General features: G+C 40.3%; 1 protein-coding gene across 1 annotated transcript in view; it reads left to right on the top strand.

Annotated features, from left to right (window-relative positions):
• Positions 1 to 27247, top strand: part of SLC24A2 (solute carrier family 24 (sodium/potassium/calcium exchanger), member 2) — a 289987-nt gene that overhangs the window by 199408 nt on the left and 63332 nt on the right. Inside the window, exon 5 of the mRNA XM_011992665.1 lies at positions 9078 to 9128. Within this exon, the coding sequence (XP_011848055.1) occupies positions 9078 to 9128 (51 nt within the window). The remainder of the gene's footprint in view (positions 1 to 9077; positions 9129 to 27247) is intronic.

The raw sequence follows: 27247 nt of genomic DNA, 5'->3' as shown, positions 1-27247 counted from the left end.
CAGCCTCCCGAGTAGCTGGGACTACAGGCGCCCGCCACCTCGCCCGGCTAGTTTTTTGTATTTTTTTAGTAGAGACGGGGTTTCACCGCGTTAGCTAGGGTGGTCTCAATCTCCTGACCTTGTGATTCGCCCGTCTCGGCCTCCCAAAGTGCTGGGATTACAGGCTTGAGCCACCGCGCCCGGCCAGGTTATGACTATTTTCTTGAGCTGAGAGATAAACCCCATCTTGTCAATGCTAGTGAGAATTAGACCATGAAGAGCTGATTCTAGGAGCCCAAAGGTGACATCACATAATGTGCTCATTTAGAAAAACCCTGTACCCTGCTTGGGGTGTGCATGGTGACCTCTTCCCATCAGATTCTTGGGAGGAATAGCAGAGTTAGTCATTGAGCAGACACAGTGAGGAGCCAGCCACCTTGGTTTGAACTCCAGTTCTGCCTCTGACTAGCTGTGTGCCCTTGGGCAAGTTATTTAACTTCTCTGTAACTCAGTTTCCTCCTTTGTAAAATAGGAAAGATATTGGTATCTGTCACCGGCTGTTTAGTGTATTCAATGGAATGCTATTTGTAGGGCATGTAGAACAGTGCTTGCCACATCATTAGTTCTCCGTAGGCATTTGCCAAATAAGTTGCTATCAGTTGTTCATTTTTTCTTGCAGCCATCAAAATTTTAGACAGCTTTCAGTGGTTTAGTCATAAGACCTTGAATTATCTTTCCTATATTTTCTTTCCTCAAAAAGAAGCCTATTTATCATGTGCCATATCTTCAGGTCCTGGTATACCTATCTATAAGATATCATGGGAACCGATTTTCTATTCATCAGCTTCTCTTTGAGCAAAAGTTATCCCAAAGCTGTATAATTATAGCGTCTGTATTTACAGAGTTCTGTCCTTTGTACAATGAGAAGGAAATTGTATGGCATGATACTTAACTCATTTCCTTCCAATAGGCCAGATTTCATTTGGGTTCATAGCTGTTGAGCAGACTTGAAAAAAATTCTACCTGGGGTCCACAGGTGTTCAGCAGACTAAAAAAATTATCTTTCCAATATATTGATAAAAATCTACAAAAGCATTTACTCTATTAATTTTTTAATTCTAGTGAAACATTCTTAGGCCATCCTTTGGGAGTCACTTGGGGGTCAGAAGATAATGGCATGCCCTAGCTCCTCCTGCGTAACCAAATCTCTGGTTTACTGGTAGGCATTTGCTATTTAATCTAAGGTGCATAACTGCTTGGGAAAGGTATCTTAATCTTCCACCCTTTCTTTGCATCCTGGATTTTAAACTGACTTATGTAATCCCACTTATACAGTCTAGTATTTAATAGGAGTAATGGTACATGGATTTATACTTACAACAGATGGAATTTAAAGGATTCTATGAACATTCTACTTTAAATTTATTCCTGTAAATTATTCATAATTTGGGGTGATTGTTTCTATTGTGGTAAAGAACCAAATATTCAGGAAAATAATATGCCAGACAATACTGTAATGTAGAATATATCATTGTAAGGATCATTTTTACCTTGAATTACTGTCACATCAGTGGCATTAATTTTATGTCTTCCAGTCCTTTTTCCCTTAATTTCATTGTGTTCTCAAATTCTCTTGCCCTCTCATATTTCTCTTATCTCTTGCCTTTTTCCCTTCTTGGATGGCTGGAGTTTAATTTTTTTTTTCATTTTACTGGTTTTCCTCTCCTCCCCTTGGATATTTTTCTAATATTGTTGGATGCTTTCATGCACCAGAGGGTAGAAACTCGGCTGTACTGACCCAATAGCTGGATATAAATTAGCACTGATTCTCTCTGCCTAGCAAAAACTGCTGAATCCAGCCAGGCCACAAGATGGGATCCAGGAGGATATCCAAGTTGTTCTCTAGCCAGCATGCAGCATCTATTCTGTGCACCAGTATTTTCCATCTCCATTTTTTAAAGACAGTGCTGCCATTTGGTCTTCTGTGTGCTGAGGACTCTCCTGATGGCTCTTTTGCAGGATGTAAGTCCTCCTACTTTACTGAAGCAATGAAGGGAGTTGCAAGAGTCAAGACCACACCTATGGGGCTTCCTCCCCATAGAGACACTATAAGCCAGAATAGTTGAAGCTGTGGAATTAGAACACTAAAATGGAAAGAATCATAAGTGTCAGTACCAAAGGCAACAAGAGTGAGGAAGATTAACAGAGCACTTTAAATAGATATTTAATTCAACTTAGCAGCATTTGTTGAACACATACGGAGTGCCCATTTACTCTGCTGGGTGCTGAAATTAACAAAATGAGTACAATGACTCTTTGCCCTAAAGGGCAGAAAACAAGGAGGTTAAGGTACATTTGATGAGATGAGCACAACAACAAAAGTGTATAGTTGGAACAGACACACAGGAGGAAAGTGACTTAACATTAGGGATGGGGGCATTTAGGAATGCTGCTTGGAGGAGGGAACCTCAGCAGGGTTCTGAAAGACTCAGTAAATTAGGAGACATAGTAAAATTCCAACACAAAATCACAGTATGTGCAGGATTGAGAGGTGTTGTATTTTCACTTTGTGTTTAAAATGATTACCTTGATAACGATGAGAAAGATAGGTGAAAGGTACTGGGGGTAGACAGGTGGTAAGAAGGATGAGGGAAGAAGAGTGCAAATAAGACCATTGCAGTAGTCTAGGCAAAGCCTCAGACTAAGGCCAGGGCAGTGGAAATGAAGCAGAAAAGGTGGAATTGAGGACATTTAGGGGTGGAATTAAACTTTGTGACTGGTTGGATTATGAGTGTGGCTTATAGAAGCATCAGCATCACCTTAGTGTCCCCCTCTCTCCCCTCGCCCTGTGGACCTTAGTCACATGTAATATAACCAAGCTCCTGTTTCTATGAAAGAAACCAACGGGCCTATCTGTACATAGCACCTCATAAATCCTTTTTTAAAAAAAGTAGAGGAAGATAATGGACTATTTTGCCACTTCTAAGGCTGGGTAATAAATGTGTTTGTAACCCCCAGCCCAGAATTGATAGGATTTGATGAGAAAGTACCTTTTGCTTGATTTTGTAAATATAATCTTTCAATTTATAGACTTGCAAAAATGTACCCAAGATGATAGATGTCATTAATGAAAATGTTAGTTTCCTAACTCCCCTATCCACCTGCTCCCCCAAAAATTAAGAACATGTTTTAGAAATACTCTATTAGAAGAGCTTAAACAGATTATCTGAAATTAGAAATGAATTCCAGCTGTTGCATGGATGGTTTCAGATATTCTATGTTCCTTGCTATTCAAATCATATTTTTTCACTATCTTTAACAATATTATTTTTCCCTTCAAACTACAGCTGAAAAAGGGACCAGAGAAAATGTTGAATATTCAGCTCGTTGATGCATGTGGAGGCAATAATAGTGACAATAGTGACAACTAATATTTATTGAATATTTACCATGTGCCTGCCAGACACTGGGCTAAGCATTTTATACAGATTAACTTATTTATCTTCCACATCAATCCTATAAGATAAGAACTTTTATTATAACCATATTACAAATAAGGACATTGAAGTTTAGAGTAGCTAAATGATTTACCCTAGACCACACGGGTAACTGATGGAGCTGGGTTCACACCCAGGATTGTTGGACCCCAGGAGCCACTCTTTTAACCACTGGACAATACCACTTTCCTGAACAGCTGAAGTCCCTTTTGAGCTTCCCTTTCAAAAACCAAAACCTAATGATCTTTATGTTATCTCTTTCTCTGAGTTGTAATTCTTTAAATAATACCAATGTAACTGACATCAGGTCTCAATGCACCTGATGTTAGATTATACAAAAGAATATAAATGACATTCACAGACTTCCTTTCACATGACATCATCGGTCATTATTTTTGTCATTCTCTTTTTACCTGTTTCTTCTCCAATATAAACTTGTGAAAAGGATATTAGAAACAAGGTTCAAATCCTGGGTGGTCACTTGTGACATATTGTCTTAGTCTGAACAACTCATCACTTACTAGATTTTGGCCCAATCATAGAGTGATGGGTTCTATATGTGTGAGCTTGAGCACTTCCAATGTTCCAGGCATAGCACAAAGCTCCTTACAACAACATATTGAGGGAGGTACTAGGATGAGCCCCATTTTACAGTTGAGGAAACTAAGGTTTTGAAAGGCTATCTTACTACAAAGTCCCACTGGTAATAAAAAGCAAAGTCTGGATTAGATCCCATATCTATTGACTCCAAAATTTCCACTGTGCTACAAGATCTCCTTGTTCTGTATTATAATGATAAGGTCTCTTGATACCGAAGTTCACTCTGATTTTTGAAGATCAGAAGAGTACTATGTATGGAGTTTCCTGACCAGTTTGAAGGAAAACCAACTGATGCACTAAAGTCATAATAATACCTACAATATAGTTAGTGAATATTATCTGTCAGTTACAGGTTAAGCACCTGTAATTCTCACCACTATTCTAGAATACAACTAGTATTTTTCTCATTTATGTAAGGGTAAGAACTAAGTCTCAAAGACATTAGGTAACTTGCCCATGGCTAACAAGTGGTAGACCCAGTTGTCAAGTCAAGGTCTGTAAGTCTCCAAACTATGCACACACCCCTCATGCTTTATCATCACTTATCTCCTGGACTTTGTGAAAAAGAAAAAAAATATTCTAACGAAGTGTCAGTGTTTAAAATTATCTTAAGATTGTTACTGAGATTTTTAATTACACAGTAAAAATGTGTCCAGAGTTGGTTCTTTCCAGTGGGTTCGTGGTCTCTCTGACTTCAAGAATGGAGTCACAGACCTTTCTGGTGAGTGTTACAGCTCTTAAAGATGGCACGGGCCCAAAGAGTGAACAGCAGCAAGATTTATTATGAAAAGCTAAAGAACAAAGCTTCCACAGCGTGGAAGGGGACCCAAGTGGGTTGCTGCTGCTGGCTGGGTTGGTCAGCTTTTATTCCCTTATTTGTTCCCTCCCATGTTCCGTTTCTGTCCTATCAGAATGCCCTTTTTTCAATCCTCCCTGCCATTGGCTACTTTTAGGATCCTATTGATTGGTGCATTTTACAGAGTGCTGATTGGTGCATTTTTACAGAGCACTGATTGGTGCATTTTACAATCCCCTTGCTGGCTACAGAGTGCTGATTGGTGTGTTTTTGCAGAACGCTGTTGGTGCATTTTACAATCCCCTTGCTAGCTACAGAGCACTGATTGGTGTTTTACAGTGCTAGCTACAGAGTGCCGATTGGTGCATTTTACAATCTTCTTGCTAGATAGAGAGCACTGATTGGTGTTTTACAGTGCTAGCTACAGAGTGCCGATTGGTGCATTTTACAATCTTCTTGCTAAACAGAAAAGTTCTCCAAGTTCCCACTCGACCCAGGAAGTCCAGCTGGCTTCACCTCTCAAAAAGATACTTGTAAAAGGCAGATTGTTTTGGGTTGATTCTCTTGTCTAGGTTGCTTATTGTTTTTCTTTAAAAATCCTTTTCAGAAACCTGTATATTCTATCCTACACTCTCCCCCTCCCCAGCACACCTCAAAAGGACAGCAGCAGAACAGCACATCTAGGTCCTATTTTTCTTGCTTGATCATCCAGAGCATGTAAAATAAGGTGAAATATGGCCTGAATCAGCTCGTCACAGGACAGAAATCGGTAACCACTGATATTGCTAAGCAACACCACAGAGAAGCAAGGCTGAAAATGAGGTGGCAAATTTATAAGAAGTTGCAGAATCTGGGGACTCGCTTGGGCATTTCATTATGAACCATCTGCATGATCCACAGTAATGACCACACATTATTGTTCACTGTTTGAGGATGATAATTCCTACATAATTATATTGGCATCTCCCTCTGTGATGGTAACCTACCTTTCAGAACTTTCACCGTATTTTCCATAATCGAGATCTGTCCCTGTGAGATAATTGGGAATTGTTACATCTAATGGGCAACTTTCATTCCTCCGCAAAGTAAAATTTAAAACAAAACCAAAAAAGTCACTGTTTTGGCTAGTGTGATACAGAGCTAGAGAGGTAGTAATATACATAAGGGAGGAGATTTGTCATGGGATCATCACAGCTCAGTGACATGGGCTCCACCATGGTGGCATGAAAGCGAGTGTGATTCTCGTGATGGGCAGCATTTACAATCGGATTACAGGCTCATCTCAAACACCGACCACCGGGTTCTGGAATGTCTTCTCCATCTGTATGGCTTCTTAGAGAAATGTTATAGAGAAGAGGCACCAGGTGGTACCCAGAATGACATTCACAGGTGATGTATGGTTCTTCCAATTCTGGCTGCCTCTTGCTTCACTGATACAGCGAACAGTGCTAGATGATGTTAAATAATAGGCTCTTGAACTCCCTTACTTCTTTCCTCCTATCCCCAAAAAAACTAACCTTGGATTAGCCTCAGTTTGAATCCTAATCCAGTTGTGTTCAGAGTGCCTTGGTTATTCATTATGGGGAGTGTGCTGGTTGCAAGCCATGTTCCTATGCAGGTGAGTGCCTCCTGGGTCCTCTCAGCAAGACTAGGTCTTGCCACAGGCTATCAATAGACAGTGGCCAAGGCTACTTTCCAGGAGGCATCATGGGCTATTGGACTCCAGCCAGGTGCATGATGAGCTCTGGTGTATGCATGCATGCTGTTTGTCCTAGTCGCATGTCATTTCTCTTTCTGCACCTCCTGAGTCCCTGCGTCAGGTAGGAGGGCCTGTGGCTCCTGGAGATGCTGCCCTATCCTCCTTAGGATGCTGCTGCTGAGTTCACCATCTCACCATCCTGTTGCTGTTAGTGCTAAAGACCATATTCTAGCAGGCTGGTTTCCATCTCCATTCTTTTCTGACTCTTCCTCAGTAAACTGTAAACATGGTTCTCTTTGTTTGGGCAGATACCATTCCCTTCTGCTGCTTCCTCACTGTGCCTTGAGTTGCCACATCACTTGCTGTTATTCAGCTTTTCACTACTCTTCTTCCTTCTCTTCCACCATCATTAGCCTCATTTTTGTTATGTTCTGCCTAGTTCTTGTCCTTCAGTCTCATTCATCATCCAAGGAAGCAGCTAAGAAGCGATCTAGACATTGCCACGTTGTCGAGAATGTGTGAGCTTTGTCCGATATGAACAGTTCCGATTCAACTGTGTACAAATAAAATGATAATTAAACAATATGAATGTATTTATTTGTACCTGATTCTGCAAGAGAAGAGGTGAGGAATAATGTCATCTGCCACAAGTAGATGTTTGACAGTTGGGATTGATACGTGAAAATAAGTGTGTGCATACAGAGGTTTGCGTCCACAAAAACAGATCCATAAAGATGCAATGATGTATTGTCACTGTGTAGAATATAGTTTACATCCAACTTTGCAACCACAGAGCCACCCACATTCTGTTTGCTGAGCAAATGGCAGAGAATGCCAGCTGCTTATTCCACTGCTTACCTCAGGGAAGGAAGAGAGGTCACAAAACAATTAGTTGGCTGATACGATTTGTTAATCTACTCCAAGATTACTCACACATGCAAACACATATATGTGAAGCCACTATGAACATGTTTTATATTTATGAAGGTATTTAGGTCATTTAAGAATTCCAAACTTGTGCAATGTCAAATATATAATACTGTTCTTAAAATACCAAAATATATATATACACACACACATATATATACACACACATATATATACACACATATTTTTTTCACTGATGGAAATCCCCAGAAGTCATGAAAAAAACATTTCTTTTTATTTACACAAAATTCAGTTTCTTTTTGAAGCACCTGCATCTTTTGTAATGTATCCAAGAAAAACCAGAATAGGCAGCTCTTCGTAGAAACATAAACATGTGATTTTTCTCCCCAAGATATAATTTTGTACTGGTGTATTAAAACAATTTTAGATAGAAATCTAGGCACATGAAAAAATATGCAAATGATGTATCATATAAATATGAAATACAGGAATATTTATTATTGCATTTTAAGCTAGATCCTTCATCTTGCACACAAAACCCATCAATTTTGAGTTGATTCATATGAGGATTCCCAGCAGCTGGCCCAGTTAATGGGCCATGGGAGCATTCTGCAGAATCACAGGAATATCTCTTGAGTCTAATTAATGTCTTGAAGTTTATTGGGAGAGTGGTGTTATGACCAGAAATTATATTTTTAACCTGCTCACAAAACTGCTTAAAACAATCTAGAATTTTCAGACAAACGAGGATAAAAGTTGCTATTTTAAAACTGAAGTAAGAAAACAGAAATGGTGTATCCCCACTCCTTCTCTCCCCTCGACTGCAGCTGCCACTCCCACCAGCTCACTCAAAACAGCTCACATTCTGACAGGGGTTTCCATTACAGGGGAGTCCACTGATGATCCATACACAGAGGATGAGCTGCTGGTCCTTGCCCTGCCTCCTGCTGTTTACACAGCAGCCGCCAATGCCTTAGTCCTGGAGCTGTGGCTGCCCTGTCACCTATCTGAGCTGGTGGTCTTCCCTGGGAACATGCCTCCTTTTTCCTCCCAGAGCACTCTGTGTTGTCTGTCTAAAATCTAAGAAGAGAAAGGGAAGTTTAGAACGTGGTTTTTCATGTTAGATTTTCCTAGGTAGCCTTCCTTTTTCTCTAGGAAATGGTTCTGTTGGAGAAAAGCTGTGAAATGAACTTCTTGAACTGCTGTTCTGTGGCAAGGAATCACAGTGCCTGCAAACTTCCTTGAGCCTGGACGTTGTCCTTGTTCAGTCTCTTTCTCTTGGAGTGTCACCTGTATGAAAATTATAGGGTTACCATAGACCTGGGGTGAAGTTATCTTTGCCAAGTACTCTGTTTCATTGGATGTTAAGATAACTGTGCCCTATTCTGTAATGCAGGGCACACTCTACCCCCAGTAGCATAATATATTTAAAGTGATTTCTGAAAATGGGCCGTGAAAGCTGTCTGCCACATGGCCCATGTTTGCACATCTCCATATAGTTACGATTGCAAAATTTGACAGTATAACTCTGAATCTGATTAATTAAAAATGTGTAAAAACAAAGTTCTTGCATTATAGCTCGTTCCTTATCTTTGTGTCTTTTACTGTGATGTTGTAGAACTTGGATCATATGGAAAACTAAAATATTATGACACAATGACTGAAGAAGGTAAGAATGATTTTAGAATTGTATGCATTGGCTTTTTTTCATTTATGGTGTCTGTTGCTTGCCCATTTTTTATTCTTTTTTTTTTTCCTCTTTGCATGACTTCAGTGACATTGTGCGACTTACTATTCTTTCTGCATTTTTGTCTAGTTTTTGCCATTGTGTTTATTTGGAATTGGAGACGTGCAATACCATGGGTAATCATGTTGTTCCATTCAAGCAATTCAAACCATCATAATTATATAACACACTCAGAGAAATGGTGTCAGTAATGTAAACACAAATACCCACTGTGCCAGTACCTTTCCCCCACATGCTCACAAAACATATAGAAACATTCATCCAATAATTTTCTAATATGTCCTTTATTTCAGAGGGGGATGTATGTTCTGGTGATTTTCTGATTTATGCAAAGGAATGAAAGATCTGAAGTAACTTCTATACCCAGAACCAGCTAGACACCTGATTCTGATGCAGAGGACTGTAGGCTCATGCCCTAGGTCCCTGCAGTCCCTATTGTATCAGATAAGAGCACTACTCTGAGAGGCTGGGTCCACCATTCCAGCCAGTGGCATTGTCTACATGAGGGTTCCCACTCCATGAGGACAGGCATATCATTTCAACCATTTTCTCTGAGTAGAGATTTATTTAAAGTGTATTTATTAATGAATTCCAGGCACTATCCCAGAACATAGCCTTGTCCCAGGAAGAATCTCATTTCTGATATAGGTTCGCCATGGAACAGCAATGTGAAGATTTTGAATTCTTGTAAAGGGAGCTGTCCTATTGCCTTAACCCCTATTTCATCCCATACATGCTGTGACTTTTTAATAATATACAATATTTGTAAGTTATGAAAAACATTTAAGGTTTTTACATGACTTTTACATGGATACTGACAAGAAATTGAAAGGTGCCCTCGTAGAAGAATCAGCTCATTTTATTCTTCAGCATGAAAGAGATACTCCCAAATGTGTTGCATATCTTGGTTTCAGCTTCTAATATTTCTAAGCTGCCCTAGCTTGCCAGAGATCTCCTAGTTGCTTTGCATGCAAGAAGTGAAACATCTGACAACCCCGGGTAAGAGGAAGCCCCTTCCCAGCCCCTCTCCACTCTGACTTTTGCACAACACATAGGCCCTTCTCTATTGCTAGCCCTGTGCTTTAAATTAACCACTGTGATATTTTCTAAAGCAGCAGGCCACTACTAGGATCTCAGACTGGGCCCCACCAACAGCTTGGGGAAATGCAGACCCATGGGCAGCAAGAGGTCCAATGGCAGAACCCTATGTGTAGGAATAAGTACCTGCTACCAAGGGGATAGAAGGAGCTATTTATACCTTTAAGGAAGTCTCCTGTCCCAGCTGTTATTTTATTCTTGGCTTAGGAAGGGGAGTTTGTTAGCATCTGCCTGACCTGTCAAGCCTTTTACTTTCTCTCTTTCCTCCATCCTGTCCATTACCTTCTATCATGAATGTCCTACCTCCTATGTACCTTCTGTTTCCCTGCCATCCCCTTCTCCTTTCCTTCCTATTCTCACATCCATCTGAGCAAATGTTGTCCAAGTGTTCCCTTTCTTTCCTCCCTATGCCAGACAATTCAAGATAAGATGAAGATGCAAAATTCTACTTCCAATCTGATTCTATCACTTGATAACAACTGAGCTTTGGAAGCAGGAAACCCCAGTCAAAATCCTGTCTGAAATGAGAACCATGACTGGTTCTGAGCAAAACTGTCAAATTGTGTTTGGGGGCCCTCTCTGGGTCACCCTTAACATACTTTATCCTTCTCTTGATTTTCCCATCCCCTCACACATATCCCTTTGTGTCCCATTCTTAGTTGAAAATTTATCCCCATTACAGTGATAGGTAATAACTGCAAAGGCAGCATTTTAAAGGTGTGTTATATGAAATTCTGGTTTCATATGATGTCACTAGGAATTTTGCAACAACAAGGAAAAAAAAAAAAGAAAAATCAAACAGGCGAGATTGATTCCATAAATAAGTGGGAGAGCTTCTGAGTTAAGTTAAATAGGTCTCTTTATCATGTGACTTCTCAAGAGTTTTCAATATGCTGCTGTGTACTGCAGCATATAATAAATTGTAAAGAGGGATGGAGTAGACAGTGTTTCCCAGACTTTCTGATATGGAGCTTCTTGTGGAACCTTTGTGGAAATGCTGGTTAAAGTTAATCCTTCACCTAGAACAGGAACCTCTGAAAGATTTTTAAATCTTCTAAACATATAGCAATCCCTTTCAAGTACTAGAAAAAGAATATTTTGGAATAGCAGCTCTCCATCTAGCCACCTAAAGTCACGTCCTTTGACAGCTACCTCAATGACAAGCCAAGTCTGGCTTAAACCTAATTCTGGTACTCTATGTAAAAGTCTCAAAGCCAGCTCAGTAACCTCAGATCTGGTAGAAGCCAGGCATGGCCTCTTCAAACTCTCAAGGGCCTCTCCCCTCCCACTGGAAAATAAGAATAACATATGTGATTTATGTCACTTTCATGTTGTACAATTTAAGGAAGTAGAATAAAGACAAAGATGTTTGGGGCAGTAACTGTGGCCTATCTAGCCTTTGAGAAATACCCCCTCCATTTAAGCATTTGCACAATTTTAGAATTGTGACTAGCTTTTGAGCAGGGCTTTGTTGTGATTGCCCATGTGACAAGTCCTTATCTATAACTGTTTCCAGGGAATTCTCTGGATGTTGTGTGAGGTCAGTGACTTACAGCGAAGCCTGGGTCATTTTTTTTATTGTTGTTGTTTTCCCTAAGTGGACCAAATGGAAAGATGCGTTATATATGCCACCCTGTATCCAAAAAAGAAAGATGATTTCTAAATACAGAGAATTTTGCTACATATATTCAGCTTATTATTTTTAAGCACCTATTGTGTACAAATTATTCTGCTAGGTGCTTTGGGGAAACAAGAGTAAAGGGTAGGCGATTTTAAACATAGTTAAAATTAATCCATGATTTAAGATTTCTACTGTGGTAAATGTTTGGATTTGTAACTAAAAGGGAATATTTTTCATCATTTTAAAGGTCTATTTCGCTTATGTAATAGCACATTAGGAACTATCTAATGTACTATTTGCTATATTTAACTGTATTAATAAAGACTTTGGATTAAAAAATAACACATGCAATCACTGAGACACCAGGAAGAAAGTGGTAAGTACCATAGGTGTTCAGAAGATGACAGACGACAGGGGAGGAAAGTTTCCTTTCCATGGAAGTTGGGCGGGCGAGGTGTGGGAGGAGATTTTGTGGAGAAGGTGATCTTTGAACTGGGCCCTAAAGAATTAGTAAATATGAGGTAAATCAGGAAAGGAGGATGACCTACTAGGCTAAGAAAAAGGGGTGAAGGGATGGGCGCACACCAACGTTCACTGGGTGCCTCCCACTTGCTGGGGGCAGTGCTGTGGGCTTATATATATTCTATATCATCTTTCCTCATAATGATCACAAAAGGTAGATTTTATTGAAGAGGAGAAAAACAAGGCTCAAAGAGTTATTTTATTAGATGAGGAAACTAAGACTCAGAGAAGCAAACTAATTTGTTCTGGGACTCAGAGGTGGTAAGTGGTGATGCAGACCCTGATCTCAGCACTGTGTCCCGCCAAAGCCCCGCCCTTTGGGCTTCACTGTAGCTTGTACAAGATGGGGAGTGGAACAGGGACAGATGGAATTGGCTACAGCGTAGGGAGTGGGAAGAAAGCCTTGATGGAGACCATAGACTAAGAATGGGGGCATCATGATGGGACAACAATGAGCTGTTGAAGAAAACATTTCTCCCTACATGAGCACTTTGCCTTGAAAAGGTTATTTTAAACCTGAAAAGGTATTATAATACGTTTACTCTCACACGCAAGACAAAATCATGATGTTTGAAAACTTTCTCCTTGTCCTCCGAGCCCTTTCCCCTCCCCTCTCTCCCTCAGCACTAAGGCACTCTAGAACCTCACTGGAGCAGCTCCCAGGGCCACACCCAACCTCCTTGCCCACCCCAAGCCAATCGGAATTTTATCCACTTATTTATGTATTCTTTCATCAATACCCAGTATGTACCAGTGCTGGATTGGGGGCAGAGCGGAGGAGATTAAAAACAGTTCTCCTAAAGAACTCATGACCTTGTGGGAGACACAGGCATGAGATGAGGAGACCCTATGTGCTGGAAGAGCCCAGTGGAAGGCATCTTTCTTAGCCTTGGGAAATGCGGGCAGGCAGAATTCATAAAGCCCACAGCACTGCGCCTGGCAGGCGATGTCTCCACTGCCATGTTCATGTGTCCCAAGATGACAACCTGTCTTACCTGCCACCTGTACTAATACATTCACATAGTAATAACTGAGCACCTCTGAATGAGAGACATTTTGCTAGGAATGATAAATTAGTGAGCTTTACTCCTCCCAGGGACTTTGCCTCTGTAACAAGATGTTTCTGGGGACAAAAAATGTCTTTTGGTAACTTCAGCTCTCCCTACACAGGCAGCAGTCACCTTATCTTCTCATACAGTGATACTGCATATTTTTGGAAGGGCAATCTCCAACTTTTAAAGTTAATAATGCATAGCTTGTTTCTCATCTGCAGATACCCAAATTTCATACCATTCTCATTCTGGAAAATTCTCAATAAATTGAACTTGGCTTTTTTCCTAAAATTACTCTGAATAATAATATAGAATGCTAGTTCAAAATTAGGCAAGTTTGTGTGATGGGTCAGATGGATTAAAAGGAGAAAAGACCTTTCCACCAATGACAGTATATAGAATTAGTAAGTTTTGCTCTACAAAGGTAAATGTTTCACAGAGACATGTAGGTAGGTAGGTGGGTGGGTAGGTAGGTACGTAGGTAGACAGCTATCCCAACTAATATCTTGCAATGAAGCAATATGTGGGGAAAGTTGTGTCCACTGTATTGTCCTAAACTGTCTGCCATTTAACCAAAGACATTTCCAGAAAAATAATTTCACCACTATTTAAAAAGTCAATCCTTGTTCATTTGTATAAGGGAGAAAACGGTAGAAAAGTTGTGATATCAAGGGAAAAAATTATAACAACCTTTTCCGTAATTAAATTAAGCCTACTGTTTCATGGCAACCAGCTGCCCCTTTACCAAGCTGAAAAACTAATAATGTCTTATGTGAATCATGGGGTCCTAAATTAGGCATGTGGCTGTTTTGAAAACCCCCATTATTTCAAAGAAACAAAAGTGTCTTAAGGTCACATCGTCCAGCCAATCATTTGATGTTCTTAGTTGCAGTGAAATAGTCTAATTCTTTTCAAAGAAAAATTAAGTTTTGGAATACCATTCAGCAATGTTTTTCATTGCCCAGGATATATCCACTAAATAATGTTATTTTAAAATAAGTCCTTCTTGTTATCTGTGACCTTCATAGGACATTTTAATCCTTGCATGAATGGATGAGACTGTGTCATACACACTGATATATCAGGCAAAGTAGCTTTAGCTATATGTAGCAGAAAATCCAAATTAACAGTGACTGAAATAAGATGAAAGTTTATTTTTCTCTCAAGTGTAAGAATTCCAGTAGCAGACAATACATGGCAGCTCTAGCAGCTTCACAATGATTCAAGACCCAGGCTCCTTCCATCCTTTTGCTCCACCATGCTAGTGTATGATTTGTAACCTCAAGGGCACCTCATGGTCCAAGATAGCGGCTCTGGAGGTCCAGCCATCACATCTATATTCCTGGAAGGAGGAACGGTCAAAGTGATTTTCTCTAGGTATTTTGTCTTCTTTTTAAGGCACTTTCCGTGAAGACCCTCTCAGTAAAATTTGCTCAAAACTCAGTCATATGACTACCTAGTTTCAAGGCAATTTGGAAATGTAGTTTGTTAAACTGGGTGAATTGCTGTCTCCAATAATTTAGGCATTATGTCATTAGGAAATGAAAATGGAATAGATATTGGATAGGCAACTTGCAGCCTCTCCTCAACAGGGAAATCTCACTTTCATGTAACTGTGTGTTGGTGGAGAAGACTGAGAATAGAGCAAGCTATAGGAGGGAGCTTGAGTGCTCATGTTAAATTTAAGTTGTCTATGAGACATCCAAATGGAGATGTTGAGAAAGTGGTGGGTGTAGGAGTATGGAGCATGAGATAGAGGTCAGGCAGAGCTGTAGATGTAAATTTGGGAGTCATAAAATGTACGTGTTATTTAAAGCTACAGAACTGGACTATAATACCTAGCTAATTGATAAGAGTAGGCCAAGAATTGAGCCCTGGGAACTCCAAAGTCTAGAGTCTGGGAAGAAAGGGGAGGCCCAGCAAAGGACACTGAGGTGGGAAGAAAACCAGGATAGAATGGTGTCTCTGGAGCTGAGTGAAGATCATGTTAAAAGAGGGTAGTGAAAAGGTGAGAGCATCAATGAATTGACCAGCAAGATCAAAGACCCATTGTAGTAGAACGAGAAAAAAGAGTGATGGACAGAAAGTGGGATGCTTCAAACCGGGGGTTTTTTGACTTGCCAAAAACTTAATATCAAATCGGGATTTTGGAAGTGGTGCAGTCATTGCTAGTGATGAGGTGTAGGCTTGCCACAGGAGTGAGTGAATGAGGACGAAGGGAGCTGGGAGTGAGTAGGTGAAGGCACTAAGGTAAGGAGCCAGGTGTTGCAGGGCTCACCTAAAAAAAGTCATCACAGATGGGGTTGTTGGGGGACAGAAGTAAGGACAGAGAGGAAAATAATGAGCTAGGTTCTACAATCTTCAGGAATGAATGGAGGGAAACCAGGAAGTCAGCTTGGGTAGAAGGGGTTATTGGTTTGTGCTCCTAAGGAGGGAGGAAAAGTGGGCTAGAAGTAATAAGAAAGGGCAGGAGGGAGAGCAGGGTGTTTGGAGGAGCAGGCAGCTGCCACTTTTCAGGGGCTACAGGAGAAAAGGGGCCTTCAGGAAATAGTCAAGTTTCAGTAGGAGCAAGAAGACAAAGAGAATTTTCAGAAAAAAACGGTGAAGGATCTAGGAGATTTACTGGTGGCAAGAGTGGGAGATTGAGTCAGGTCGGGGACAGTCAGGGCTGTCTGGATATGAGGGTCTGGATGTTGATAAATGACCTGGAAGCTCTGCTAAAGTGAACAAGGATGCAGCATGTAGTTAGGAAACAACTTGAAAATGTTTTAGAAGTTGTTACTACAGCCTCTTTCTTGAAATCGGTCCCATGGGCAGTTTGCCATGGTAAAGTAGGGTCTGTCTTTCCAAGAGAAGGGAGCTTTGGGGACCCTCTTAAGTCTAGCTGATTGGGAAAGCACATCAGCCTTCCTCAATTTGGAGAAAGAGAGTTCAGCCCAGCATAGGAAGACCTCTCCTATAGGCGTAACCAAAGATGGAATGGCCTGCCTTGGAAGAGAGTGAGTCCCTTTGTCTAGAGAAGCCACCCAAAGAGTGTTCAGATACTGGATACTTTGATGCCCCTCCTTTTGCCATGCTCAAGATTCTGTCTCTATCAAGTGTAATGATAGACATTGATCCTCAGTGTACTTAAACCCTATGAAAACTTGATCTTGCATTTTGAGTAAGCTGCCACCAAGACTATGGTAGGTAGGTTCCTGGGTCACAGCATCTGAAATAAAAGGCTTGTATATTATTTGATCTAGTTCATATCCAAAGTCTTTATTAATATGGTTAAATATAGCAAATAGTACATTAGATAGTTCCTAATGTGCTATTACGTAAGTGATAAGTGACACTTATTACATAAGTGAAATAGACCTTTAAAATGATGAAAAATATTCTCTTTTAGTTACAAGTCCAAACGTTTACCACAGTAGAAATCTTAAATCATGGATTAATTTTAACTATTTTTTGTTATAAACCATTACATGCACACATAAGTAAAAAAACAAACACTACATAAAGAAAGACAATAAGAGTGAGTCTCCTTCCTACCCTAGATTCCATTCATTCCCTAGAGATGACCATTTTTATCAGTTTCTTTTCTAACCTGGCTTTTGATATTAATTGTATCTTGGAGATCTTTCCACATCAGCACATTTAGACTTTCTTCATTCATTTTAACAACTACTTAGTATTTCACTGCATGGCTGTTCCATGGTTGGTTCAATCAGTACGCTGTTGATGAACATTTAGGATATTTTCATTTCCTGTTGATTTATTTAGTTTTTACAACAATGCTACATGAGTATCCTCTTTGGCCGTTGAGCAAATTCTACTGAGTAGAAGACATATACATATAAAATAAATTTCTGAAGATAGAAATGCCAGATCAAAGAGTATATACATTTCAAAATTTGAAAGATATTTGTCAAATTGCCCTCCAAAAGAATTGCACCAGTTTATGCTCACACTAATAATGAATGAGAGAGCCTCAGACAGCAATTTTTTTTTTTTTTTTAAGACAGAGTCTCACTCTGTTGCCCAGGCTGGAGTGCAGTAATGCGATCTCGGCTTACTGCCGCCTGCGCCTCCCATGTTGCAGCAATTCTCCTGCCTCAGCCTCCCAGGTAGCTGGGATTACAGGCAGGCACCACCATGATCGGCTAACTTTTGTATTTTTAGTAGAGACGGGGTTTCACCGTGTTGACCAGGCTGGTCTTGAATCCCTGACCTCAAGTGATCTGCCTGCCTCAGCCTCCCAATGTGCTAGGACTACAGGCGTGAGCCACCACGCGGGGCCTCAAACAGCAAATTTAAATAAGTCCTTTGAAGAGAGACTCAAATTGACTTCATTACAAAGCACATAAGCCTTTGTAATACAACTACCTTCTAATTTACTTGTTTTAGAAACCTGAGTTTTTGCCAAAGTTGGGTTAAATACAGGGTGCAGTTATGGTAGAAGTATTTGACCTCTCTAAATTAAATGACAAGGCCGATTTCCTACACAGAATATCCAATTTCCACTGCAGTGCATGCCTTTCATACCTCAAGATCATTGCTATCCCTATAAAAAGTCTGAGGAGCACACTGCAAGTTGACTTTCTACCTTGCAATTACCAAAGCAGGGAGCCCCTACTGTGCACAGACACCATTTCCAATATCGTGCTATCTTTCATTCATCCCAAGGCTCAACTCATGCAGTTCAAACTTTCATAACCAGAGGATTTTTCTGGGCACTTGATGTCTCTGTAAGGCTGGGCCTTATCAAAAAAAAAAAAAAAAAAAAAAAAAACTGTATTGAACCAGTGCTAGCCACATTACTGCTTCAGAGATGTATTCTTATAAACATCTCCCTGGGGCTGGATCTTAGGAAGACAGCAGGCTAGTCTGTGTGCATAACCAGACTAACCAGCTAGCAACCAGCATCAGGTCTGTTAGAAAGACCAAACCAGCTATGTGGGTAAAGCCACAGTCTTCCTGAAAACCAGGACCAAGGAATTCTTCTACTTAGAATACATCCAGCTTTTCAAACTTCATTGCATCTTATTTTCATGATCTAAACTGTCAGCAGTAAAAGCAGAAAGATTGGACTTGGCAAAGAAAGGCAGATTTTGCCACATTGCATATGTAGAAGGTGTTAAATGGCAGCAGAAGGCAAATTGTGGATGCTTCTTTTTGTGTGTTACTGACATCTCTAGAGATGAAGATTTAAGTTGTCTTCATCAGTCAAACTTGAATACTGTTATTATAAATTAATATGATCCCACCCAACTCATGAAGCTCTTTTTAAAAAAAAAAAAAAAAGATGGGAATTTGTTATACTTGGAGGCTGGCATGTTCAATTAGGTATGGTAAGTTTCTCTTTTGATTAGATCTGAAGTGAACCAAATCATCTCATTTTAGTCATGGGCCTCTAAGCCTTTAGTTAAGGACTCTCAGCATGTGCCAGCGCTTCTGCTGCTAACCCAAGTTTCAAATGAGATTTACAGGTACCAGATTACAACGTAAAGTTGAGGACTAAAATAAAAATAGAAACTAAGAACTCAGATTAAGTGAAAATTCATAGACATGAAACCTAGGGGACAATACATGCTATAAGTTCACAAAATAGGGGCAACTACTGAATACATATTAGCCAAATATTAAATCTTCCACTTTACAATAAAATAAATGATTGGGTAATATATAGGTTCCTCAAAAGAACTATTTTGTTTGATTCTGTTTTTTTATATATAGGTCATCATAATCTTTCAACACATATTTCTTGAGCACCTACTATTTTCCAGATACAGTAAATCAGATCAAAACTCTCCCCAAATGAATAATGTCACAACCCACTTGCAGAGAGACATACCCAAAATATGGGCTTTGACAAAATAACTCTGAAGAGAATTTTTATGCCCGTTAGGAGATAGTTGGGTTAAATGCTGGCAGGTCTTAGGATATGAGGCCTGCCTTTTTAGTAAAGTGATTCTTCATTCGTTTATCTCTTAGACATCCAGAGTTGCAGGGATGGGAACAAAAGGAGACATTTAAAGCTTCTGTCTAGCAGTCTCTACCTGGCTCAGAACTCCAAATCTGAGAATCAGGCAAACCTCTGAGAATTTCTTTGTGTAAGCCATTTGTGTCTGTATATATGAGATTAAAATGTTCAAAAGATTAAGTTCCTAAAACAATGAAGCAGGTGACCTGAAATGATAAAGAACATCAGCTCTCAAGCACTGTCAGAATCAGCCACGATCAGTAAGTTGGCCCTTTTCCTGAAACATCATATTCTGCAGTCTGATACCTGCTGGGAGTTTTTTGGTTTGTAAAATGCCAATTACATCTGAACTCAATTAGATTATCTTTTTTAAAAAAAAAAAAAAAAGGAGGGGGTATTAAAATAAACATAATTATAAACACTATTAGTCTTTGGAAACTTACCCACAGCGTTAATCAAGCAGAAAGTCTGGCAAGTTTCCCGCGATGTGTTTCTAGGCTCTTCTTCTTTCCGTACCCCTAAAAAGGAAGATAAGCTCAGAATATCATTTCATATAGCAAAAAATCTGAGCGCTTTCTCACACCTACACCCACTAATGTCATCTTCTTTGTTGTTTGTGTTAATGTTGCTATATTCACAAACACTTGTGAGAACCAGCCTAGGCAGTGAGCCTTGAGGGCACAAATGGAGAACAGCATCCTTATCCTTGAGAGCCCCACAGGCTAATTGGGGAGGATGTCAGTAAAACACTTTTGAGGCTCTATGACAAAGCCATGATAGGATAGGTATCAGGTGCTATGATTGGGGAGAGGGACTCAGGGAAGGCTTCCAAAAGGATGAGATACCTAAAGCAGAGTCTTGAAAAGGAGTAAGACAAATTCCTTAAGTCTCTTAATAAGAAATAAGACAAATAAGAAGAGTGGACAATTCCAAGTCTTGTGAAGGGTAATTCAGGAGGATGCAGGAGATGCAATTGAAAACTGGGAGACCAATTACAAAAGTACGTTCATATTTCTAATGATAAGGTGACCCTGCTAGGAAAGATGGTGGAACAAATTCACGTTTGGGCTGATCCATCCTTTATGGGTGGCACAAAGATCATTCTTATAGAACATTATTAAAGAAAACCTGAATGGGCACACATGGGTAACCATATGAAAAGACAGCACTGGATTTGTCATTTACCCGTTGCATCTGGATGGCTTTCAAATGAAGCAAATATTCAAATGGAACTGGAGCACAAAGCTGCTAGAAAAATATATTGGTTACTACTATTACAATTAAAGCCCAGAAGTCATAAATAGATAAAGACAGCTATAACTACAGAGATAAATATAGATATAGAATGCACGATTCAGTACACATGCGTATCTTTCTTAGCTTTGCCCACTAAGAAAGTCTAGGAGCAACAACATCTTAGTAGCCATAAGCACACATAGTTCTCAGATCTTGGTTTCTAAATACCATTTTCCAATAAAAGGAGTCAGTGCTTCTGGAGAAGTGATTATTTCCAAGCGCTGAACCAGGAAACATACAAAATGATATTGAAACCTCTTGTAATGCCAGAAAATAAAGAAATGCTTTGAAAAGGATGCATCTTGTTGACTGAACACAGAAGCCAATCTAAAAAATATCCCAGTGGTCAAGTTTGAAACAATTTAATTAACTGAATAAATAATGGGCCCATAGAATAAAAGAAATACGCACACATTTATACTATGTAAATAATTGAATACATAACTAAGAGAGACAAGACAGGTGTTACTTTCAGAATTCCAATTAATGAGTATAGAGAAAATGAGGAAAAAAGTCTTTTTTTATGCTAAGCAGACATAAATGGGGAGAAAAAGGTCTTAATAAGGAAATTCAGCTGCCCCATTTCATTGTATAATGGGTTTAGTCACCACTTGAGATATAATTATGTATATATTCTCATTAATTACAGAAACTATTCCTATGATTGTGTCTGTAAATCTAATATAATTAAATGTTGTTAATCATCTCTATTATGTGGCTCATTAAAAAATATTTACTAAAGACACTTTACAAAATACTTTATTACAAGAGTAATTTAATTTTTACCAATATCAGTGTAGCCCTGTAATAAGTGGTTTGCATCATGCTTCACAAAAATTAGAAAAAATAATTTAGAGGTTGTACTTCAAAAACAGATTTGGGAATAAATAAAATTCTATGTTCTTGGTAGTTTTGCTTAAGATGAAATTATTATTTTTAAAAAATAAAAATTTCTTTAAAATTTTGCTTCTAAGAATAAAAATTAAGCCTGCCTCTATTAGGTAAATTAACTGTTCCAGTAAGACAGTTAGTAGAATAAAAGAGGATTCATTTTCTCTAGTTGCTAGGTGGCATCTTGTGTGGAGGAACTTTCACTATTATTCTCTGGGCCTCCATACCCTCCTAAGAAGGCCTCCACCATCAGAGCACAAATCCGAAGTCTCTTCCTCACTTCAGGCTATGGACTCTACAAGGGTATGAGCCAGATGTATCTTATTCACCAGACACAGCCCAGTACATAGCACAGGTGTTTTTGTTTTTGTTTTTTTACTCTTTGCAGTGCGTTAGTTTGTGGCTTGTACTAACTTGAAAGGAAGCTTGACTTCCCAGAGGAGCTGATCATAGTGAGAGCTTCACTGCAAGACAGTGGAGGCCTGTGATGGGTCAGGCATGATTCTAGGACACTTGTTGAGGGATAATAAAGATGGCAGAGAGAAGATCCCTTTCCCAGAGAAGACTGCTGTCTGCTGGGGAAAGCAGGCATGTGGGCAGCAAGTGGAAATAAGGACTGTACCATGTACAGTTAAAGTGCCATGAGAATGATGGGTTTCCACTTGGAAAAGAGGGGTGTGTGCAGAGAAACCTTCAGGTTAGATGTTGAGTTAGGCCTTGATGAATGAGGGGCAGCTAATTAAAAAAATGAGGAACCAAGGCCCAGCTTTCCCTGCCCTGATCTTTGTGGTGTTCACCTAACCTCCTGTCCTATGGAAAGGGGGCTCCTTTGCACATGCACCTTGTTGACCCTGGAGATGTGCAGAGAAGGACAACTGATGTGTCTCCCCTGCCTTCCACCACTGGAGTATAAACACCTGGTACATCCCATTTTTCTCCTACTTACCTCTAGAAAGTTCCTGAGATCCCATAGGTAGACATTCAGTTCCACTGGGGCCATGGGCTTGGAGGTCCTAAAGACATTTATTCTGGGTCATTGGCTGACAGGAAGCACATTACAGAGTCATAACCTCATCTACTTGCCTAGAAACCATGAACAAAAGGATTTGTTGAACCCAGTCTGATGCTAGAGATATACCAATGAACAAAGCCAGTGAAAAGCCTTGCCCTTTTGAAGGTTGTCTGATGCCAGTGGAAAGCACCAAATAATCTATAGTCATAATAATATAGTATATTAGTTGGTGATAACTACTTTAGAGAAAATAAACTTGGGATAAGAAATGCTGGAGAGAGAAGCTATAGATTTAAACAGGCTGCTCAGACAAGCCTTAATGAGGTGACATTCAAACAAGCTCTGTGGACCTCTGGGGGAAGAATACTCCAGGTAGAGGGGCCACACAATGCCATGGCACAGAGGTGAGATGGTGTACAGCGCTTTCAAGAAACAAGAAAGAGACCAGCATGGCTGGAGCAGTGAGAGAGGAGAGGGGTAGCACACAAGGTCAGGGCAGCCAGGGTGAGCTTCACTGGACACAATAGGTAAGACTTTGGCTTTCACTTTGACCTGGGGACGCACTGCAGGATTTTGCAGAGAAGTAAGAGCCACATTCTGTTTTACTGATCACTAAAGATGCTGGGATGAGACTGGCCAGAGGAAAGAGAGGGAAGGGTAGAAGGGGGAGACTCAGACCAGCAGAATTATTCCTGTGTGACTTGGTGCTGGTTGGGTGGGCGTGTGGAGCGGGGAGTGGGAAAGGGGTGGAAGGAAGAAGTGGTCAGATTCTGAAAACTTTTAAAAATAGAGACACCAGATTTGCTGGTAGATGGCATGTGGAGTGTGAGAGAAACAGGGGAGCCCAGGATAACTTCACGGTGCCACATCAGTTCTGTTGCAAGTCTTCTAAGAGTGATGATGGCCTATCTGCCTAACTTAAGTCTCTGCTTCCAGAAAAAAAAAGGAAAGGAATAAATGGGAGGAAAGTTCAGATGCACTTTTGCTTTTTAAGCTACCTGCCAAGCCATAAACTTCAAAGAAAGAGACAAGAAAGGCAGAACCAAAAACACAAAAATAGAGTTTAAAAGGCTGTTTTCCAGTTTTTCCTCTTGTGTGATTTTTCCCTTTCTTCTCCTAAGCCATGGTCTGTTCACCGAGGTGTGTGTAGCCACTCTCTTTGCATCTTTTTCTCTCTTTTGTCCCATCGTTGTTTCTGTGTTGCAGATGCTTAGAATGTTCTGTAGCAGCTGGAAGCTAATCTCATCTCCACCCCAAAGGGTTCCATTTGTAACCCTGCCTATTATAGGCTTGGTGGGAAAGATGGGAGGGAGGAAATTTCCAAGGGGCTGTTTTAATTAACAGCAGAAGAGAAACAAAATCCATTTCCTTTGAGTGAACAGACCCTCCAAACGTTGTTTTTCCATGTAGCATGAAGCTTCTGCTTTACGTCAGAATGATCTGGTCAAGGATTTTGATTGCTGGTTGTTTTTCGAAATTCACATTCGGCTCTTATGCTTGGATCTTTTACTTCCGCACTTCCCTACCACCCCCTCAACATACACTCCTCTGAGGACACTCAGCTGGTACTCTCTTTCAAATTTCAGACCAAGCTAAACTATATTAAAATGATGTACTAGGTTTTGACGTAGGTGCCTCACGATTTGAGCAGTTTGCTATTTCTGAGATTTTTAACTATACAAATATCTGTAGCTATGTAAAAATACAACACTTTAAGGGTTTAGACCACAAGAGAGTGTATTTTTTAAAGTTGCCTTGAAACATGTTAAAAATAACTCCTTCACTCACCTTGAAAAGTACTCAAAAATATCATAATTCTTTTTCGGCAGGCACAAAGTTACACAATCATTTCTTAGATTCGTTCCTCTATGCCACCCTTTATGACAATTTGGAATCTGTGCCTAAAATATCTGAGCAATCCCTTTACCACCAAGGTCTGCACCTGCGGGTGCTAGGCATCAGTTCTATTTTAAATATCAATCTTATTTTCAGTAATTTAGGAGAAGAATTTCCTGTCAGCCACTTCCATAATAATAGCAACCCTTTCTGAATAGCAATTCCTAAGCACTTGCTGTTTATCAGAGGCCATTGAAACATGCAATGGGTATTAACCCATTGGACCTTCCAAGGACTGTATGAGCTGGATGCTCTTCTTAGCTCCATCTTACTCATTCTGAACCTGAGGTGGAGAGGGGTTAAGAACCTAGTGCGGCGTGAGGTTCTTTTGAGCAAATCCATTTTGCAGCAACATAGTCCCTTGGTCTGTATTTTGGCCCTGCAGGTGATGGGGGAAAGCTGATCATGTTCGCACTTTAAGATTGCAGAGGTATCAACTTTTAAAGTCCAGAAAGCCAGCTCTATCACCTTGACCTTCTCAATTGCAGAAAGATCTAAAATGATCCTTTTTCTAATCAGTTTTGGGGGATTCACTGAAACTTGAACACCAGTCCAACAAGGCCCTGTATGCTTAAACTCCTGGGTCTGAATGTGGCTGATTCTCCATCCCGGCCTGTGTGGATTGAGAGAAGAGAAGATGGCAACAATTCTCCTATAGCAACTCAAGGGGCCACATCACCCTTACCCCTGAGATTCTGTTTGATTCTCTTTTTCCTCTTACTTACAGAGTTCTTTCAATGCCACACATTGTGATAAGCCCTTTACACATATTTTCTCACAGAAGACCCCTGCAGTTCAGCCCTTCCCTGGATGACAGACAGAAAATGAGCCCCTCTTCCGCAAGTGAGTACAGGGCATGTGTGGACATCATATGTCACCAGTAACTCTACCAATACCACTGGAATCCCTGCTTAACAGATCAGCCAATACCACTAGAATCCCTACTTAACAGGTGGGAAAACTAAAGCACAGAAATATTTAGAAAGTCACCAAAAATCACCCAGCAGAGAGAGTGAGAAAGCTAGGGCTTGAATTCAGATCTACCCGCCTGTCAATCACATCCATTTAACCTCCATTTAGCCATGAAATTGTGCTGTCCCGACACACACACCCTGTTTGCTGTTCTTCACAGTTTTTGACTTGGGAATGAACAGGTCCTGAAAATGCCATGTCTTCCTACCCCAAGGCAGAGAGGATCGCTTCAAAAATCACAGGTTCTCTGCTGGCTTCTGCCCCAGGTCCTTCATGCTCACATATATCCTGTTAGCCTCATCCTCATAGCATTTCTCAAAAGGTGCCCTGTGACGATCCCAGGGGTATCCAGTGGGCTGGAGTCAGCGAATCTGGTTTGTCAGGCTCTGCCCCACCATCCTGAAGGATTACACATGTGTGCTACATTCTGAAGATGGGCCCTCAACTGCTGCCTTTCGAGAAACTAATCTTTAAGGGGAAAATCCTTCTAGCCTATGGAGCAGCCATTGTCAGCACTTAGGATGTGGAATGGCTGCCAGGTCATATTAGTTGCAACAAAGAATCATCTAGGGGAGAGGTTGAATTGAAGAAGTCTGTGGAGAAGACAGCTCCCAACCAGGCTTGCTGCTTTGGCTTGCTGCCCCTAAGGCAGCAAGAGGACACAAATAACGCTAATCCCTCTTACTGTTCAGTAGTGCAGAAAACCTGAGGTGTTGCAGTGGGAAAAGAATAACACGCAGTCTCACTGGCCTGTAAGATATTTGAGAACCTATAAAATTCCAATTCTGGGGTTATCTCCTACCACGTTCTCCTAGATTTTCGTTGGAGATTTGGGGGAAAACAGCCCATGAGTGCCAGAGGCCAATACTGTTGTGAAAGATGCTTCCTGGCAGAGGGCATGGCTCCGTTTCCATGCTTTCGGGTCCCTTTTATTATCATTTCTCTCTGGCACACACCTAAACTCTAAAAAGATTCTTTTAATCACAAGTGATATGTCTTTAGCTGGTTTCTATCCAATATTTTCTGTCATGATTCATGACTTTAGGACATTATTTGAGTTGGGTTATTTTAGGTTTTATTTCCCCAGACCTATTTGTTGCCACTTCTGAATGCTCTCCTACTTTATTATTATCTTACAGATAATTTTAAAATAGCAAATATTGATCATCTATATTTCTTAGAGTGGCAGGATGTTCTGAGTTCAAAAAATGACCCTGAGACCACGATGGGATGGTTTTATTAGTAGAAGCATCATCTCCAATAAAGTTTCAGAATCTCCTTTTTTCCTCTTCTGGATGGAAAACCAGATGATTTAGGATTTTTTGGAGTTGTCTTTTGCAAAAAGTAACTCTTCTTTAGGCTGAGGACTGCAGAGTACTGAAGCTCACTCTTATCTGTTTATCTAGTCCTCAGATAAGACTAGGTTTGGCAGCCAGGAAAGTATCTTGCATCCACACAGCCTGGACAACTTCCAGGCAATCATAGCCCCTGCCTGCCTCCTCCATCCTGACATTCCTTTTTCTTTCTTTTTTCTTTCTTTTCTTGTTCTTCTTTACCACCTCCTTTTCCTAGTCTCCAGGATTTCTTTCTTTCCCCTTTTTCTTCCCAGAGTTCCCCCTGGAAATTAAACAGAAACAATCAAATTCAAGCTACCTTCCATGGTGGTGAATCTAATGCTGACCTTCAACATTCCTCAGGGATGGAGTTGTGCCC

The sequence above is a fragment of the Mandrillus leucophaeus genome, unplaced genomic scaffold (genome assembly GCF_000951045.1).
Source record: "Mandrillus leucophaeus isolate KB7577 unplaced genomic scaffold, Mleu.le_1.0 Scaffold415, whole genome shotgun sequence".
NCBI classification, from domain to species: Eukaryota; Metazoa; Chordata; class Mammalia; order Primates; family Cercopithecidae; genus Mandrillus; species Mandrillus leucophaeus.
The sequence above is the reverse complement of the archived record's forward strand: the minus strand, read 5'-3'. Positions and strand labels throughout refer to the sequence as shown.